We start from the raw sequence: 20,475 nt of genomic DNA on the forward strand, positions 1-20,475 counted from the left end.
ACAAATAGAAATGACCCTTTGTGGACAGGGCCAGCTGGACACTGCACTTTGACCCTGCTATGAAACCAAACTAATCACGAATACACGAACCCACTGATGCCTATTTCAAAACAAACCATACAGAGATCAAACCAATCTAAAAGGTACATTAAACACACACCCGGACTAAAACTTATAGAGGTCCCACTTTATATTAAGTGTAATTATATACAATGTACTTATTGTGTTCATGTTTTATTGTAAAACACTTTTTCTGCTATTGCGGTGTGATACGGGTAAGGTTAGGGACAGGTGTGCTGGTATGGTCAAGTTTAAGGGTGGGTTAAGGTATAAGGGAAGGGTCAACAGTGTAATTACATAAATTAATTACAGCTGTAATTACATGCAGGTATTTAAAAAATATAAGTACAATGTAAAAACATATATGTACACAATAAGTCCATTGTATCAAATTATTAATTTCAATGTAAGTACATAGTACTTAAAGCCACTTAATATAAAGTGGGACCCTTATAGATTAAAACAAGTTAAGTGTTAGTATATTAGAAACAAGGGAGGTTACAGTAATGACATATAACAGAAAACACAACAGCTAAATCTTTACAGTAAAATCCTTCTGTTTAAAATGAAGTTTCCTTTGGAATATATGTATGATAGTAAACATGGCATGGCGATGATCATGCAGCTAAACCATGACTGTTATTAAGATGCTTTATCAAGTGCTCACAGCAAAGCCCTGTCACAAACAATACATCCGCCGAGGGTTTCCTGAAGCAAGGACTCCCACTTCTGTTGAACTTGGGGAAATACACCGTCCTCGGCCTACTGGTTTATCCATGCAAACAGTGTTTCTCAAACTTATCTTGCTTATCTTTTACATAGAGTTGACAGACAAATAAAAAGATTGTTCATGACAAACATCCATGAACTTCAATAAAAAATAGTGCTGCAGTAAAACAATGACAAATATTTGAACTATAAAAATGTGGTTTAAAATAGTTTTAGAAGAAGTATAACATGCCACACTCTCAAACCAAAGGACAAGATTTTGATTAATTCAGTGATACTTTTAAATCAGTTCAGCAAAAAGTTTCGTTTACGTCTATGCATTACGCCAGTAGGTGGTGCGTGTGTTTGACTTAAAGGGGTGATTGATTATGATTTGACTTTTCTAACTGTAGTTAGTGTGTAGTGTTGCTGTTTGCTCATAAACAACATCTGCAAAGTTACAACGCTCAAAGTTCAAAGCAAAGGAAGATATTTGCTTTTAAAGAAAAGGACTACAACAAACGACTGGTAGGAACTACACGACATTCCTCCGGGATTAGTGACATCAGCAACCCTAAAATTTACATAAGCCCCGCCCCCTAAACACACAGTCCATGTTGAGAAGAGGAAGAGTTGCTGTAGTCGAGCACATCTGTGAGTCAGCTCAAACTTTAGCATCCATCTTTTCACATGCAATAGAAAGTCACTCTGTGTGCATCTCACAACAGTTCCTATACGAGCGAGTTATAGATTATCATGACAGAATATGCTAATTGAAGATAGTTAACTCCACATCAGCAACATAAACTCATCAACTAACCATTCAGAGACGTCCTGTTGCTTCTACATGTCGTCACTTAATTCTTGAGTCTCTCCATCTTTGTCTGACTCCATTTTAACATTAAAGGCAGAACAGTTTCTGATATTTTAGTGTGCGTGTTGTGTGAGGTAATCGCAGCTGCTAACACACACACACACACACACACACACACACACACACACACACGCTCTTGAAACCCCGCCCTCTGCAGCAGCTCATTTGCATTTAAAGGGCCAGGCACAAAACGGTGAGTTTTTCCAAACCTCAAAAAGTGACACTTTAATATGCTATATAAAAATATCTGTGGGGTATTTTGTGCTCAAACTTCACACACACACACACACACACACACACACACACACACACACACACACACACACACACACACACACACACACACACACACACACAGAGACACACACACACACACACACAGAGACACAGAGACACACACACACACACACACAGAGACACACACACACACACACACAGAGACACACACACACACACACACACAGAGACACACACACACACACACACACAGAGACACACACAGAGACACACACACACACACACACACACACACACACACACACACACACACACACACACACACACACACACACACACACACACACACACACACACACACACACACACACACACACACACACACACACACACACACACACACACACACACACACACACACACACACACACACACACACACACACACACACACTCTCTGGGGACATCAGAGATTTATTTTACATCTTATGAAGATAATTGTCCTAAGTGCTCTGAAACTTCTTTCAGCCTCAGCTGAAGATCCACTTTATCATCAAAAAGTACAAAATAATTATTTGTACGCACAGATTAATAAATAATTTCATATAGCACATATGAAGAAGTCCTACAAACAACAAATGCTGTTAAAATGCTTTTATTTTGAGAGTTTTTCCAGTAAAGGTGCAGTTAATTTGTAATGTTAGCCATTTTCATTCACTTTGGGTATTCAAAGCAATAGCCACTCCAGCAGTCCTTTAGTGACCTTTAGCTATCAGATGCTTCAATATTCGCCAGCTGTTAGATGTCAAAAATATATCTGCTGTTTTTTCTTCTTCCTGAGATTCATACATGGAATGCAAAAAATACTGCACAATAAATTAAACAATATAAAATCCACATTGAACACAAAACAAGTACATACTTAACTGGCAAGTTTAAGAGGAAAGTGTTAAATTCTGTGAGAGCTATGGCATCTATTTAGTCATGTATTAATCATTTCACATTACCAGTATAGTTGAACAGAAATGCTCCATGAGTCTGCCCTGTAATGAATATACGTGGACCGTTCTTTAGTTAAAACACACTAGGTGTTGATCTGTGGAGCAGCAAAATAATGATTTAGAAATATATGGGTTTAAAATGCAATTTTAAAACTCAAATTTGCACATATTTTTATTTATTTTTGTCCTGTTGTCAAACTTGTTTTCCTACACTGTAAAAAAATATGTCGGTTTAACTTAAAAAAGCAAGTTACCTTAAAATTTTGAGTTTGTTGTAATTCAAATTTTTAGTTAATACAATAAAGAAGAATGGTTTAATAAACAGAAACTCAAAATAGTATGTTATCTTCAACACATTAGTTATCGAAGTTGATTTGACAAAAGATAAAAGTTGTGATGATAAATCATGATTTTTTTTTTTTACAGTGTATGAGCCGTCTGATAATTTTTTGGATGCAACTAGCTGGGTATTGTTTGATATCCCAGTAGTTTTACAATATATTGTACACTGCTGAGCAACACAGACTAGGACACAATTGTATAGCTGCTTTTTAATTTTTGGGTGAAGTATTACCTGTACTTCAATGGAACTTAGGAGGCCGATTGTACGCAACGACTGAACACAACAGATGACACTGTCAAGGCGAACTAAACGTTTAACATCCACATTAAACAGTTTTTAGATGAACAGTGTTCTGCATTTGACATCTTGCAGACATTCAAAAGTGTTTGATTTATTGTACAAAGACGAGCACTGAAGTTCTGGCACAGAGTTGCATCGTGTTTCTAAACCCAGAGGAAGCGAGTGATGAGATGATCAGATCTGATTGGTGTTTGGAGTTGTTTATTTTGATTACAACTAAATCCTTTTCACTCTTTTCACAGGTTTGGCACTTTGTTGTGATCTTCACTTGCCTCTATTGCGTAGTCTGAATGTGTTTGCGTGTGAAAGTGTTGGTTGGGTCAGAGGTCACCCAGGTTCCAGGTGCCTAAAAACTTCCACAGCATGTCATTCTGCTATACCACAATTAGCTCTTCCCTCCATTTTGACAATCCAACAACATCCAATCGTGCATCATCTCACCAGGAAATGACCACAACCAACTGCTCAAGTCCATAAACATGAACAAAATCGTTGTCATTATTGTTAGTTCCTTAAATAACTATTCAGACCCTTTCTGTGCTCCTCTTGAGAGTGTCTTGAAGGGCCGTCCCGTTAAAAACACGGGTATCACAATTACACACCCAATTTTTGTCGCCTGGGAATGTTGACTCTAGCTCCTGATTGGACACAGACATCAAGGCTAATACTCATGGCTGAACCATCCAGATGTTGGGATCCTCTTGCCCCATGTCCTCCTCTTCCTCATCTTCCTCCTCCTCTTCCAAAGGTTCTTGGGTCCTGAGGGCAAGCTCACGGAGGAAGTCAGGTTCATGAGCAGAGTTCTGGGAGGCAGACTTGAGGCCGATCTTCTTCTTGGTTAAATGGAACTGGTCACGAATGAAGTTGTAGAAGTCGTACTCGTACTTCATCCTTTGGTAAAGCACCTGCAGCGCCTCTATAGTCGGCATGTGCTTCTTCACCGTGCCTGTAAGGTTCCCCATCTTCCAGAATGCTGCAGAGAAATCACATTTACAAAACTATGAGCCACAGAGAAAACTACAGTACAGCGCAATTTACTTTGTACAGCGACGCATGTATCATTCCTGTTCTGCACCCGCGCACAGCGACTCTTCCCTCCACAGACGCACGCCGGTAAATTAGGGAATGAACTTGCGCTCGCGGGGGCGGTTCAGTGAAAAGAGGAGTGTGTTCCGGCGCAAACGTTCCCTGGTGATATTCTGCAGTTTCAGAAAACAATTCCTCCACTGACCAGGAGAAACCGAGTCTAAAGACAGCGGCGCCGCGCGTTAGTCAGATGCTATTTTAAGGGCGCGTGATTGGCCATTATGTAGCGTGTGAACAACACACACACTTTGATTCTCTAATCTAAACAGACGCAGCAGTTTTCATTTTTGCAAATCATACATTATTACAAGGAAAAATATTAACACACGAGGAAAATCATTGTTGTGTCCGTGAAGATGTGAAAAAATAGGCATAAATCTAGATTACACATTTACCCAAATTATTATACGCCTGTTTAACCGAAGCTAATGTGTGTGTGTTTCTCCATCATCCTCATACAATGTCACTTCTCTGTGTTTTACGGCCCTGACGAGAACGTCGGTCTCCTCGGCTGTGAACCGCTCCTGGCGTGCGCCGGCAAACCCGCCGTTATAATAGCAATCCGCCGTGGAACAAGCGCGCCGGCTCTTAAAGGGAATGTGAGAGGACGCTCTGATTGGTTTATTTCACGTTACGCCCAAACCACAGCTATGAGTAATGAAGCGACTTCAGACCAACACATTTTAGATTTGCGTCGGGCGCAAGAGTCGTTTATCCCGCCGGTATAATAGCAACAGCGCCGGGATCCGCCCACAGAATTACTTGCGTTTCAGAACGCTAAAATAGGGCCCTATATGCGATTCAAAATAATTTAGCACATCAGTTTTAAGATGAGTTTAATTTTCCAAAACCTTCTCAGAAGATTTAAATACTGTTTCGAATTTTCTCCTTACCTCACCAGGTTTAAAAATGCTCTTTCATTTTTATTCCTATTTGCATTACCATTCCCTTTTTAAATGTTTTATTTATTTCTAACACATAAATTCAAAGCAATTGAATAAAACACACTTGGACTCTTGTAGATGCTCAGGACATCACTGAAGTAGTGAGGTAGGAGTCTCTCCAGCAGGAGCAACACATCCTCCAGCTCTTCCAGAATCCCCACAAGTAGGAAGTTCTCTATAACGTTTTGTTTGGCCCTCTCCAAAGCCCAAACTCCAGGCTCTCTGTAGCAGACGAAGACAAATGTGTCAGTTTGCTTAACTGAAGAGATTCTGAGTGAAAACAGAAACCTGTGTGACGCTCATTCTTCAGCGAAACACAAGAAGAAATCTTGACGATTTTTGGTAACCAAACAGTTTCGGTTCCCATTGACTTCCATTGTATTTTTTTGTACATAAAACAGAAGTCAATATGTGCGTTTCAGTTTCTGGTGTGAAAAAAATTAATTTTTTTAGAAAATGATCTAAAATGTTGTTCAAGTATTCTTCAATTTAAATATAAGTATAAACAGAAGATACATAACTTGTACAGAGATGAATGGGAAAATTGTTAAAACTATAACATCAATGATGGTCTCGTGGTTGTTTTCGTTGCCAGAGTTTTCATCATTGTTGTTTTTGTTTGTTTTGTAAGCAGAATTAATAATAATAAAAAATAATAATAATAATAATTGTTAAAATTGAAAGTAGATTACATCTGGTCTGGGCTATTTTGTTATTTTTTTGGTTTTGTCAGTGAGGCCATCTCATTTGTAACTTTTTTAATATAAGAATGGGGTAGGAGTTTATAAGATTTTTTATTTTCTTCATCCTACTCTTGTTCTTCTTGTTATGGAATGTATTTTTGTTGTGTTTGTTGGATTGTTGTTGTGGCATTTTGTGTTGCATTACCATGAAAAGAGAATACATAAAAAAATGAAATTAAAATATAAGGAACTGAAACTGTTTGGTTACAACCAACATTCTTCAAAATATCTTCTCTTTCGCAGATTGCAGAAGAAGAAAAAAAGTCATGCAGGTTTTGGTCGGTGAGTGAAATTGCATAAAATCTGCATGATTACAAAACAGCTTTTTAACTCGATATAATCATTACATAGCAATACACATGCATATATAAATGAATTACGGTATAACTCATCAATGTTAATACCTTAATGATGGGTCATAATTACCTGCACTGAGGGTGCTGTCCACAAAAGTATGGGACAATGTAAAAGAGTCGTGGGTTGGAGCACTCCGGGTAGTTCTCCATGATGCAAACGTTAATGTCCTGCAGAGGAGACATGGGGGGACGAGTCAGGCGGACAGAGATACAGCCAAGAAGAAAGCAGCACATTGAACAAAACATTGGCAAACAAAATTCTAAATGTGCTTATAAATCATAAACATGCTCATTTTCACTTTACTTATGCTTTAATACTGTAGTAGCACCAATCAGTTCTAGTGAACACAAGGGGGCAGCACTTACACTAGCAACCAAACGGTCTTCTGAAAGTTACGTGACACCACTGACGGTACATCCGAAACACAAACAAGCACTCATCTGTAACAATGTTTTATCACTTTATTTGATCCCACAGGTATAATCACGATTGGGAACATTAAATGGGAAAATATGCAATCCATGGAGTGTATGCACACTTATTTAAAACACACAACAGGAGAGGCCTATGAAACCAGTGTATTTTCTTTCCATTTTTATCTAGCAAAAAGAAACCAGACTAAAGAAGTCCTGAGATAAAAACAAGCCAATTCTCCCTCTCCCTTGTTTTATTATCAAGAATACAATACGTGAAGTCCTCAGAGAACAATATGGAGAAGAATAAAAAGATTATATGACGATATGAAGTCTTCCTCAAAACAACAATGCAGCCAGCGTTGCTAGAATGATGAGAACATTACATGCTGAAAAGGAGATGGACAAGATGACATTTCTTGGAAAAGAGGGCAATTTGTCAAGTTAACAGCCTCGTCTCGAACTCGTGCGCAGGAGAGGTTAAGTAAAGACCACACGAGGCTCCAGACGCCCCGTTCAGGAGCCCCAGGAGAGGGATCACATGCCAGCCGTGGGTCTAGAGGAGAACGGCCCTCATGCTGGCAGATAGAAAAACACACTCGAGTTATTCTGCATTAATCTTTCACCAGAGCGTAGAATGGCCTTTACATGCCAAGTATGAGATATGTGAACATTATTTCTCCGCCTTTCATTAAGCCCTAATTCAGGAAATTAAAAAGGTCCCCTGAAGGTGAAACTCGTTTGCAATACACATTGTTTAGTCTGGAATATTTTAGAAATGTACCGAAATTCTCCATATCCTGACCATTAAAAGTATGAAGGTTTTCAGTTACTTTTGAATATTAATGTTTCTGATAGATTCTCCGGTTTAGTTTGACGCCTCAAAATGGAGGGTGATTTATGTAATCAAACTGCAGACGAGTATCTTTAGCATTTTGCTCATTTTTAAGCTAGTTTTAACTTTCTGAGTTTTAGGATATGAGTCAACTGGCTTTTCTTTTTACTCACAAATTCTGTACTTTCACATTCTAAAATACGTACTCCATATTCTTTATATTTGAGTGCACTGCTTTCTTTTCTTTTATTCCACTAAAACAATTAAAATTGTGGTCCGATTTTAAAATGCAATTTATGAAATAATTCCAGGATAGATTGCACCCCTAAAATCAAAGAACCATTATGAACATTCTCCTTTTTTTTTTTTTTTTTTGCATCATATCAAAACTGCTTTATATCTTTATATATAGCTTATATTATATATCTTTATATTATATCTTTATATATATTTTTATATATTTATATATAGCTTATATTATATATCTTTATATTATATCTTTATATATATTTTTATATATTTATATATAGCTTCTCTACATTTGCCACACATGTGCACAGATTTTAAACAGTATTGAACATTAAAATACAATGGAATGGAATTTATACACAATTTAAATTAAGTTATAGCATATTCAATTAATTTAAGCATAAGCCTTCAGATAAAAGTTTTTTTTAAAAGATTATGATAAACATAAATATAGTCAAATGTGTCCAAACATTTGACTAGACAAAGGCTTGATATCTTCTCATAAGTATAAGCAATGAAGATATTACAGTAATTATGAACATCGATGCTTGGATTGGGATGTTTGCTTAAAACTTAATACACTGATTGTGAACTAGAGCTAAAAAACTAACAAAAACCAGATTGTTGTGTTCAGCTTTCTTTCACTGCTCTCTAAACGTGTTCATTTGTTGACAATATCAAGCTGATGCACTGGCGATTCCTTCAAAGCAGCGCAGCTCCAGGAGGGCCGGTTCCTCTAACAATACTCACTCTGTGTGTTCCTGAATAGAGTCTAAAAGCCAAGAGCGCATCAATGTCCTTTCATCCGCATCTCCACTCACTCCCAACATACAACTCTGATGGATCTGCACTTTGAACACACAGATGCTGTTGCTGAAAGAAAAACAAGTAATGTCCCATTTGAGCTTCCGTTGACTTTTTGGTTTATAAAAAGGAAACGAGTATTTAAGTACAGAAAGCCAGATGGTCAAAAGGGTAAATGTCTGCTGAGAACAAAAGGAACAGAAATGTCATCGTCTAACAGATCACCAATTACCCAGCATCATGAAGAGATAATGGTGCCTTAAAGCGGAGCCAGACATTTAAAACAAACAATTCAATGAGGAGAAAGTTGATGTTTGGTGGAGTGGAGAAAAAAGGGAATAAAAAGAAAGAAAGTCTGTTTGGACATGAAATTACGTATAAAAAGTTACAGCAAATGTCTAGTGTGCTTCTGGCAAACATCAAAACCGGTCAGTGTTTCTCTCTCTTCAGCTCAGGGGACACACTTGTGTTCTTGGTTCAGTCCCAGGGTTCACTAAAGCACCTACAGTAGGAACACAGCCATTGTAATTTACCCCTAAACTACCTCCAGATGGACGTCACCACACAACAGTCTCTGCCTCACACGAAAGAAAGCATTTTTCGGTCTAGAAAAGGCACAAAAAAAAGAGCAAATAATAAATACTGGTTACTTTATTCATGCTTGGCTGTATTTGAGCAAAGCAGAGATGACAGGTTACGATAGGAGACAAGTCAGTTCTCAGAAATGAGAACCTGGATGAGTTCCACTAACGGGGGCAATTTTCTTCCTATGCACGCACACACACACACACACACACACACACACGCACACACACACACACACACACGCACGCTTTAATGTTTTTAGTCATTAGTAAACATGGCCAGTACCACAGCTTTGAAGCTCTGCCAGCATACCTCACACAGAACTGAGTTTGCTGGCGCAAGTACCGGTACATTTAATTTTGACCAAAAGTGACAGTAAAGACATTTACATTGTTACCAAAGATTTCTACTTCAAATAAATACCGTTTTGAACTTTCTAATAAAAAAAAAAGTTTTTCTTTGCCATTACATATAAGTCAAGTCAAGTCATGTTCATTTATATATCGCTTTTAACAATGTAGATTGTTTCAAAGCGGCTTTACTGTAGCGAAGTTTCCATCCACTTGTCAATAAAATTATCTGAAGTTCGGTAAAAAAACTCATGTGGATAAAGCTGGTGAAAGTGTGTTTCCATCCAACGGCTTTAAAGCAAATAAAAACCTGTGCGTAATGACGTCACATGCTGCAAATTGGTATATCGAATTGATTTGAGACATTTTAAGGTGTTTCCATTCATTTTCGCACTGAATCGCACAACATTCAAGCCAACATTTGCGAACAAAGTTTTGCTAGACAAAATGGATTAATTATTTATTCGGCAAATAACGTTTCCATCAGCGTTTATCGCATAAGCCGTATATCAATCAAGATAAAATCCGATGAGACCGAACGTTTCCATAAGCCATTTTTCATTCGATATCACTTAATTCAGATAAAAACGTGTGAATGGAAACATAGCTTGTAATAAACGTATAATTTAAGGTAACAGATTGTTTTGTCTTTATAGCGGTTCTTGAATGTTATTTTCCAGCTAAAGTTAGTTTTGATTGATTCACTTCCGTCGCAACGATCATTAGTTATTAACTTAGAGACCGCTAAGACGACACCGTTCTCTCTACACAGACTTTAAACTGAACCTGTGAGAAACGCTGATGACGCTCACGTGCGCATCAAGAATTAATTCTATAGTTATGCGCATTTGAATATATGTGCGCAGGTTTGTAATAAGTGTTAAAAGGAAACCAGTGTGTAAAATTTGAGTCACAGCAGGAGAAAGAGTCCTAACCCCCCCGTCCTTGTCCTTGTGTGCACGGCCATTCCTCGAACACACACTTTTATAAACTGACTTCACATGCTTCAAACATATGGGACGACTCTGCAATATCAAATTAGCTGACAGCGTCCAGTTGTCATGCAAATGTGTTTGTGTTGGTGAATGCATACTGTGTGTCTGACGTTGAGTGTGTGTGTGGGCGCGTAGCCATTCAGATTATGGGGAAATTCCCAAGTACGTCTTAGATTATTATAATTACACTAAATTCAAAAGGAAAGATCAAAAATGAAACTTCAATAGCATACCATCTGAATGCTCATTCTTGACAAAGTGCCCAGCTATTACAGACACATAAATCAAGCAAACAGATATGTTTAGTGTGAGATAGATCACAAACCACCACGGTAATCCTCAACTATAAAAACAGAGATGTGGTTAACCAGGCTTGCAGGAGGAGAGAGGATCTTAGGAGGAGGTTATGTTCTTTATGGTGAAGGTTTGATTATATTTATTGTAGTCTCTCATTAGCTAAGATACGTTCAATTCCTATCGTAACAGAACTGCTGCTGTCGGTCATGTGTGCTCGTTTAAGATTATAAGTCATAAAAAAATATTCAATTAAAATGGTTAGAGGAGTGGTGGAATTTAGTTGTTAATTACTTTTTAGAAATGTAGTGTGATATGGATTTAATATTATTCAAAGTGAGTTAGCAAAATTTTTTGTTACAGCGTCCATCATTTCTCAACCTCGAGCGCCCTCTCCTGAATTCTAGTGATTTGCATACTTTCCCTAAGGCCCTGTTTACACGAGAACGCTCGCGGGCGAAAACGTAAAAATATTTTATCAGATGTGCCTTTCGTTTACACGGCGACGGCGTTTTTGGGGCTTAAAAACGCAAAAAAGTGAAACCACCCTCCAGAGTGGAAATCTTAAAAACGCTCCACCGCCGCGTTCCCGTCTAAACGGTAAAAACGCAAAAGTCTGCTAGACAGTGAAGGCGTCGCGTACATGTTTACGTCACAGGCATGCGCCAGAACAGGAAAATAACAAAACATTATCAAACTAAAATATAGCATTCATTTTATTGACAAATTAAAAAAAAAATTCTGTCATTTTTGAGCGACAAGCGAAGAGCAGCGAGGGTTAAAGCAGCGGCTTTACCGTATTAAACATGACAAACTGTGTCAGCGTCTCTTTCACTTTCAGTGCTTCACATCGCCACCTAGCCGTCTGGAGTGCACATTACATCCAATTTCACACACTTTTGCGTCACCATATGCACGCAGATTCCCCCCCATAACGCTCGTTTAAACGCAGAATAAAAAGTGATAACGCAACGCCACTTTTGCGTTTTCTCTTCAGATCGCTTCCGTGTAAACATAGCCTCAGTGTGCATCATTGGCGCTCTGATTAACCTTCACCTGTTCTGAATCATATCTCGTTGCCCAGCCTTTATCTGCCTCGTCAACAGAGCGTTCTTGGCGAAGTATTGCCTCTCTATGTGTGCATGTCCGAGCGTTTCTCCTACTTCTCAGTCTGCCTGTTACTTCTGACCCACGCAGAACCTGCCGTGTCTGATTGTCTGCCGCCTGCCTTTCGACCTCCGGCCCGATCCGGATTCTGTATGCTCGCTCCAGCCCATGACCCCAGCCCGGTTCTGCGCACGTCTCAGCCTCCTTATTATCATCATCATCCTGAGTTACCTTTTACCTGACTTTTCGGTTTAATAAATTTGTTGCATATGGATCTGTCTCTGCCCTCTGAGTCATTACAATTTTTAATCTATAAAGCGAATAAAAAACGGTCCATTAGTATTTCCATTCACTTTAAATCTGTCATCTTTGCTCTTGTATGGAAGTAAAATAATGTTTTTGAAACTAAAAAGCTTGTTGAATTGTTGCATTGCATTAAACGTGCTTGCATTTTAATGCATTGTATTATTAGGGCTTGCATTTTAATGCATTGTATTTTTATGATTTTATTATCATATTCTTGGAACCTTCACTTCACTAATGACCATTATTGGCACTAGTAAATACTACTGACATACATTTAAACACCATTGTTTAAAAGTTTGGGGTTGGCATGATGTGTCTCTTATGCTCACCAAGACTGCATTTATTTATCAAAAAATCACAATTGAAATTTCAAATATAAAAAACATTTCTAATTGTATATATTTTACAAACTAATTCATTCATGTGATGGCAAAGCAAAGTCTTCAGTCACATTACAAATATATTCAAATAAAATAAGCTCTCTTTTACCTAGCCTATGTTGTTAATGTGTGGGTCAGTTATGGTGTTAACTTGTTTCATACACTGTGAACTGAACCTACTAACTGAACCATGCAAACCTGCCAAATCTTGACCTCTACTCAGTAGAAATATTCATAGATTAATCTCATTACACCGGGTACAGCGTAAATGAACAGAGAAAGCGGCCTGGACTGAACTAGTAACTTGATCAGGAAAAGGTCCCAGTTAATCTTCCAGATCAATGCGTGTCTGGGAAACTGGCCATTTATGTTTTATGAAAAACAGATATGAGCCATAATTCTGTCACAATCCTTAGTCGACTGATGTAATTCTTCGAGCAATGCCAATTTTTCATGTGATTGTCTTGAGTTTCAGTATTTGTCGTTTTTTCCCAAATCCAAATCAGAGGTTAGAGCATTTAGCAACGCAATTGACTAAAAAAGCAAGTATGACTAATCAATTCCTGAACATTCTGCTGACATTGTCTGAGCTAATTTCCAAACACACAGCCAGACTCCTGCGCCCACTCTCACAAACACTCACTGGGCAACAAAGTCATTCCCAAGGAGAAATAGAGCGCCCGAGTCGAGTCACTCGATGGTCACGACGCTATTTTCTATGTAAACTTGTGTGCATAAGTACAACTCATATCTGTTTGAATAGGTAAATGACTAGTCTGTGTTGCAGAACACTAAACTACAGTCAGCATCACATCACTATTCAGATGTTCATGTTTGAACCAGCGCTTACTTCACTGCTGCATCCCTATAGTAACCAGCTAACAAAAAAAAGAAAAGAAAAAGAGTTGATGCACAATATTAACAAAGATCATGTTCAAGTTTTCTTAATGATTGTATGATTTGCCCACAAACAGTAGATAAACATGCATTTATTTTTTGTCTTTTTATCCCCCTGAATGAACAAATTGCATTTCCATTTTAAAATTCTGAATACATAATGACCATTGCTAACGCTGTCTACACTGTATAGGGCGAAACACAATGAGTCCCAGACAGTAAACTGATGATTCGTTCTGTTTATTATGTTCTCTATGTCTATGCACGTGCACAACTTTTGACACAAAGGACAAATTGGTTTGCAGCCGTGGATTTTACTTGTCCGGCGTAGACAGCCTCAAGCTGTGCCACGTGTAGACAGGGGCGCAACTACCCAGTGTCAGAGGGGTATGCAGCAACAGTTTTTGCACCCCACATCCATTTACATCCTCTAGGGGGGTTCGGGGGCAAACCCGTAAGAAAATGTTGTGCTTTTTAATGTTAAATTCGTCAATCTGGTTCAAAATTAAAAGCTCCAACCTATATTCAGTGTGCAAATTAAACAAAGAAAAATGAAAACCTCTTTAAGTTACTGTGTCTGTCTACATTACACTACAACATAATAATAATTATAATATTTTATTTTTTAAATTGACCAATGCAATGCATTACATTACATACATACAAGATTTATGGGCCGTTAAGACAAAAAAAAAAAAAAAAAGTATGAGATGTATCTGCCCAAAAAGCACGTCAGCCCACCGGGACTCTCCCGGTAGTCCTGATGGCCAGTAGCCTATATGCCTTTCCCCATCCACTTATTTAGCTGCTGTCGCATCAGTTGACATCAGTTGGCTACCCGTGAAACAGAGGATTGATTTCAAGGTTTTAACTTATGTGTTCAAAGCTTTAAACGGTTTGGCCCCGATTTATATATCCGAACTTTTAAGTTTATATTCTCCTCAGAGATCACTTAGATCAGCATCTAAGTTACTATTAATTGTCCCAAAAGCCCGCCTAAAAACAAAGGGAGATAGGTCTTTCTCAGTTTATGCGCCAAAATTATGGAATACTCTTCCATTATCTATCAGAGTTTCCCCTACATTAAAAATATTCAAAACGTCGATTAAAACGTACCTTTTTGCACAAGCATACTAAAATGCATTTTAATGCTATAGCCTATTTATTTCTGTAAAGATCATGTGAGTTGTCTATTTTATTGTTGTTACTTGGTTTTATATATATAATCCTTTTTTTAATTTTTTGAAATGTTATGCTATCTGTATGTGCAGCTGTATTTAGATTGTGAAGCACTTTGGTCAACACTCGTGTTGTTTTTAAGGTGCTATAGAAATAAACTTGACCTTGACCTTGACCTTGACATGTCATCTCCTTTTCCCTCTTTCTTTTTCAAGCCCCCGACAGCTTTTTTACATTATCCATCTTTTTCGACGACAACAAACTCACTACTCGTACTGCTCGCTCAGCGCTCACGGCGCCCCCGCCCGCTCGCGATATTACCCCCCGACTATTCTAGCCTGTTAGTCCTCTAAAATGTTACATAACATTGATGAAATGCTTTAGAAATGCACAACAGCAGCTACATATAGAAAATACCCCAAAAATATATTTAATTTTTTACCATCACTTTGCCCGCCCCTATGCGCCACATTTAGCGCATACCCACTTTTTGCGCCACTGCGTGTAGACATTACAATGTATCCTAAAAACAATTAAATAATACCAGAATTATACTTTTTACAACCGGTGATATTTTCCTCACACTCTTGTATTCTTAGACTAACTTTAAAAATAATAATATTTGGGGCAAAATTGATGGTTGTGGTGAAAATTAGGAAGAAGAGGAAGAATGTAGAAAGAGTCTCTGACCAAATATCTCTCGTCATCTTTCATCTGGGGTGTGCGGATCAAGTGGTTCTGCTCTCCTCTCCAGTCCCCAAAACGACGGAAAAAGTAATTGGAGAGGAAACGGTTAATGGGATCCCTGATGATGTTTATGTAGACAGGCTGTTCTATCCTAAACCTGAGAAAGAAAGAGACAAAGAGAACGGTCACTGAATCGATCACTAATTTAATGGCAGCAAAAAATGTGCGTCTTTATCTTGGACCTGAGCAGATACATTCAGATAAATAACTCCTGATTTGCTTACCTTGTGAAATTGAGAAAGTGAACATGTCTGGTGTACAGAAAAGGCTGTGGAATAGTGCTAATGTTTCTCATCAGATCCACCTGGCAAAACATCAACACAAATAAACAGAGATCAAAATGCATGTTACATAACCGTTCATGAGCATCTTTTCATTCAACAACACTGACAATTATGATAAATCAAAATAGCAGTGGAGTGCAACAAGTTACAATTGCAGAGCGAGCACACACACACACACACACACACACACACACACACACACACACACACACACACACACACACACACACACACACACACACACACACACACACACACACACACACACACACACACACACACACACACACACACACACACACACACACACACACACACACACACACACACACACACACACACACACACACACACACACACACACACACACACACACACACACACACACACTATTTTAACTACTAGAAGCATCGGATGTACGACATGTAATTATAAATTATTTATACTTCCTGTCAAACAAATAAATAAAAAACTTACAAACAAATAAATTACAGGGTACTATATACCAAACTAGCTATAATTAATTAAAGCGGCTGTCTTCAGAGGCTATAAAACAATAATTCTTCAGCCACAGCGGTGGATCTATAAAAAAAATCATAAACGTTATACAAGTAGTTTGAAGTTTTAAAGTGAATTTCAGAATCACACACACTTCTTTGTGGGGACTCTCCACAGATGTAATGTGTTTATACTGTACAAGCTGTATATTCTCTCCCCTTACACTAACCCAACCCCTAAACCTGCCCATCACACACACACACTGTTTTTTTTCTGACACCGCATGAAACGCATAGATCAGCAACCCATTGGTTATTTTCTTGATTGACACTGGGCTGGCCCAATCACATCTTTAATGTGAAGTAGAAAATGTGTAATCAGGTGATGACTGATTAACAGTAATGTAAATGCTAAATGTCCTGCAAAGTATATGCTCTTAACCTTGCAGTTTTTCACATATCATGTAAGACTCAATTTCTCCATTTCTTTGCACAAAACTCTCCACACACACACACACACACACACACACACACACACAATCCCTAAACCTGCCCATCACAGAAAACTGCATTTTTACATTAAAAAAAACTCATTCTGTATAATTCACAAGCTTGTTTCCTCATGGGGACCTACATTTAGGTGACACGAGTCCCCATGAGACGGTGTGCATTCAGGTTGAAGACCCCACTGGGATAGAAACACACACACACACACACACACACACACACACACACACACACACACACACACATTCTTCGTGTGGATGGTACGTGGTGCAGTGGGGAAAAAAAAGCTGACTTCTCATTATCTTAATGTTTCCTAATGAGGGCCAGCTGGGGCCCCAGTCAGCTCTGATAGAGCCCATGTGTCTCTCTAAATGCGTGTTACGGTCTCTACACACTCACCTATACAGGCACAAGGAGACTTAATCCCTATAACAGATCACCATACGAGGAGCGGTGGCGTAATGCTGGTCTGGTGTGCCAGGACGGTGTGTGTGTGTGTGTGTGTGTGTGTGTGTGTGTGTGTGTGTGTGTGTGTGTGTGTGTGTAGAGTGCACACTCGACAACAGGTTCCAGAAGTTTATGGCTTGGTAAAGACCACCCTCAGAATTGAGATTTCATACCGAGATCTAAACCTCTTTATACCCCACATCTCCGTCAAACTGCTCACCACACTCACCACACTGGAACCAGTGCCCCGCTTAAGCTTTAATCTTTTATCAAACGCTGCGTCGAAGCCGAAACCTGAGGTAGTGACATCATCTTAATGAGATTTCTGCGCTGTAAACGCCTATATGCACAGACATGTATATGTACAGCTAAAGTAATGATATACGAGGTGTTGTAGAACCACACCAGTAACACCTCAGGTTGTGTGACACTGGGTAAGCAGTCTGTGGTTTAGTGTTTTGAGGCTAATTAAAAATGTACAAGTCTTATTATAATGACATGCCAGAATAAACATGAGTGTGACCCGATGCTTTATTTTGCTTACTAATACACAGTTTAGGTCATTATAGTTTTTTTTTCTAACCGTTAAAGAATTTCAGTGGAAAAAGTATCACGGTTTCCACAAAAATATTAAGCAGCACAATAAAATGAATAACAATAATAATCTCAAATAAAAAAGTTAAAAACAAAGTACATTTTTAATCTTGTGATGCAACTTCTCATTTAACTTTAAACTAACGATTCTGGAATATATGACCACTGATGGTTAACAGCAGATTCAGATTCAGATTATTTTATTTAATGCCATGTCAGCATTCAAAGCTTTTTTCATGGCAAAAATCAAATTACAAAAATACAAATATTATATAAATACAATAAAAACAAAACAAACAAAAACAGCAAGATTTTTTAAATTAACATATGATAAAAAAATCCAAAACCTTTTCAGGCATAATCTCATTAAATATGACCTTAAGTGAAGTAACTTCATAAAGCATTCTGCTTGTATTAAGTCCAGGACAATCCGATAAAATATGTTTGACAGATAAGAGAATTTTACAAAACATGCATAAAGTTCTTCACCTTTAAGCAATAAAAAAGCACGGGTCAAACTTGTGTGACCCATACGACACACTCGATCAAGTCTAGTTTTAAGAGTGATAAAAAGTCTGTTTGTAATTTAGTTTCATACGCACATATTCCACTCTTCTTGCCGCTTATTTAAAATATATCGATTAATAATAGGTCTGATATCTGAGGGAGGAATTTGACATTCATTAACTTCCTTAATTAAGAGTGTCCTCAGCAGCTTCATCAGCTCGCTCATTTCCTGAAAGTCCAACATGTCCTGGAAGGTTAACAGCAGAGCCTTCAGAATATTTCATATTTGTTTGCATATGAAATACTCCTTTAATGACAAAATCTTGTTCTACACACATTATGATTGCTTAATGGAGAGGAGGTTCATTCGTACTTGTCTCAGACTGAACATTCCCTTTAAACACACAAATAAACTTTCTTCTCTAAATGAGAGTTTTATGACCCTTATCCCGCAGAGAAATTTGCATTTGTTTAGGAGACTCTGCAGATGCTCCATCGTCACAAACCGGTCATCAGTCACAATCACAGCGGTCAGCCAGAGAAAGCAAGGACTGGAAATACACTTAATGAGCACAAAGAACGTTATGCTAATGCCAACTAATTAAATACAGAGGGGTTAATTCTCCAAGCAAGGTCAATGGCTTATCAGATTATTAAACTTCACTTGTGTATAAATGATACACATCAAAACAAGACGTTAAACCCATATTTTAATGAGTAGAGTTAAGATTGGACCCACCGTTTCTTTTATTATTATTATTATACAATTATTTCCACATTTTAGAATACCAGTAATGTCATGCAAGCAATAAAATAAAACTTATGAAGAATTTATGAAGTGACCAGAAGTATTAAATAAATCAAAATAATCTTATATTTTAGCTTCTTCAAATATAGCCACACTTTGTCTAGATAAATACAAATACATTTATTTAAACAGCAAATGTTGTTCAAATGAGGTTAAATTATTTGGGAAGTATTTTATGTATGTGCAGGTGACTGAGGCCCCGTTTACACGTACATGGTTATTTTGAAAAACTGAGACATTTCCCTTCGTTTACACGCAAACGGAGAATTCACCTCTGAAAACTATTCTTTCTAAAAACTCCGGCCAGAGTGGAGATTTTGGAAACCTTCGTTTGCAGGTTTGTATGAGAAAAACTGAGTTTTAGCAGAGCCCGTCTACGGAGAGCCTGGCCACTCCCTATTAAGTCTTATTGTACCAAATTTTGGTTGTAGTTCCACCAGAGTTCCACTGGGGGCGATCGCCCATGAGTGCTAAATGAATGGGAGTCTATGGAGCTAGACAGCTAAATTTGTCTCTTTCACCCGATTGCCGTTGAGAAATCTCACATTTGATTTTTGGTTTTGCAAGTTCAACATGGGTTATAGGTCGAAAGTTGAATGAACGAGTACTTATGTCCTTTCGATTTCTTACAGGTTGAGTTGTTGTTGCCCATAACACGCTAGCATTCTGCTAATGAACGCTGATTGGTCAGTGAAGGACAGATTACGACCAGAGATACCGCTTGATGGCATCGTGGCATCCGAAGCGGGACCAGAATGTCTTCTAGCAAAAACTCTTCTAGCATGTGTGTTTACCTGTGTCAGCTGTGTTGTGTTTACCTGTGTCCGCTGTGTTGTGTGTTTACCTGTGTCCGCTGTGTTGTGTGTTTACCTGTGTCGGCTGTGTTGTGTATTTACCTGTGTCCGCTGTGTTGTGTGTTTACCTGTGTCCGCTGTGTTGTCGGTTTACCGGTGTCCGCTGTGTTGTGTGTTTACCCGTGTCCGCTGTGTTGTGTTTACCTGTGTCCGCTGTGTTGTGTGTTTACCTGTGTCCGCTGTG

At 38.3% G+C, this 20,475-nt stretch overlaps 1 protein-coding gene across 4 annotated transcripts in view; it reads right to left on the reverse strand.

Annotated features, from left to right (window-relative positions):
* Positions 1-2,518: 2,518 nt before the first annotated feature.
* Positions 2,519-20,475, reverse strand: part of usta (uronyl 2-sulfotransferase a) — a 76,027-nt gene continuing 58,070 nt past the window's right edge. For 3 of the 4 annotated variants that reach the window (XM_079639447.1, XM_079639448.1, XM_079639446.1), the window contains 5 exons: positions 16,018-16,097; positions 15,737-15,890; positions 6,722-6,819; positions 5,617-5,774; positions 2,519-4,495 (listed from right to left, as the gene is read on the reverse strand). In XM_079639447.1, coding sequence (XP_079495573.1) covers positions 4,191-4,495; positions 5,617-5,774; positions 6,722-6,819; positions 15,737-15,890; positions 16,018-16,097 — 795 coding nt within the window. In that variant the 3' untranslated portion in view covers positions 2,519-4,190. The remainder of the gene's footprint in view (positions 4,496-5,616; positions 5,775-6,721; positions 6,820-15,736; positions 15,891-16,017; positions 16,098-20,475) is intronic. The other variant, XR_013800641.1, reaches the window with a different exon arrangement.

This window comes from Phoxinus phoxinus, assembly GCF_949152265.1.
Source record: "Phoxinus phoxinus genome assembly, chromosome: 16".
NCBI classification, from domain to species: Eukaryota; Metazoa; Chordata; class Actinopteri; order Cypriniformes; family Leuciscidae; genus Phoxinus; species Phoxinus phoxinus.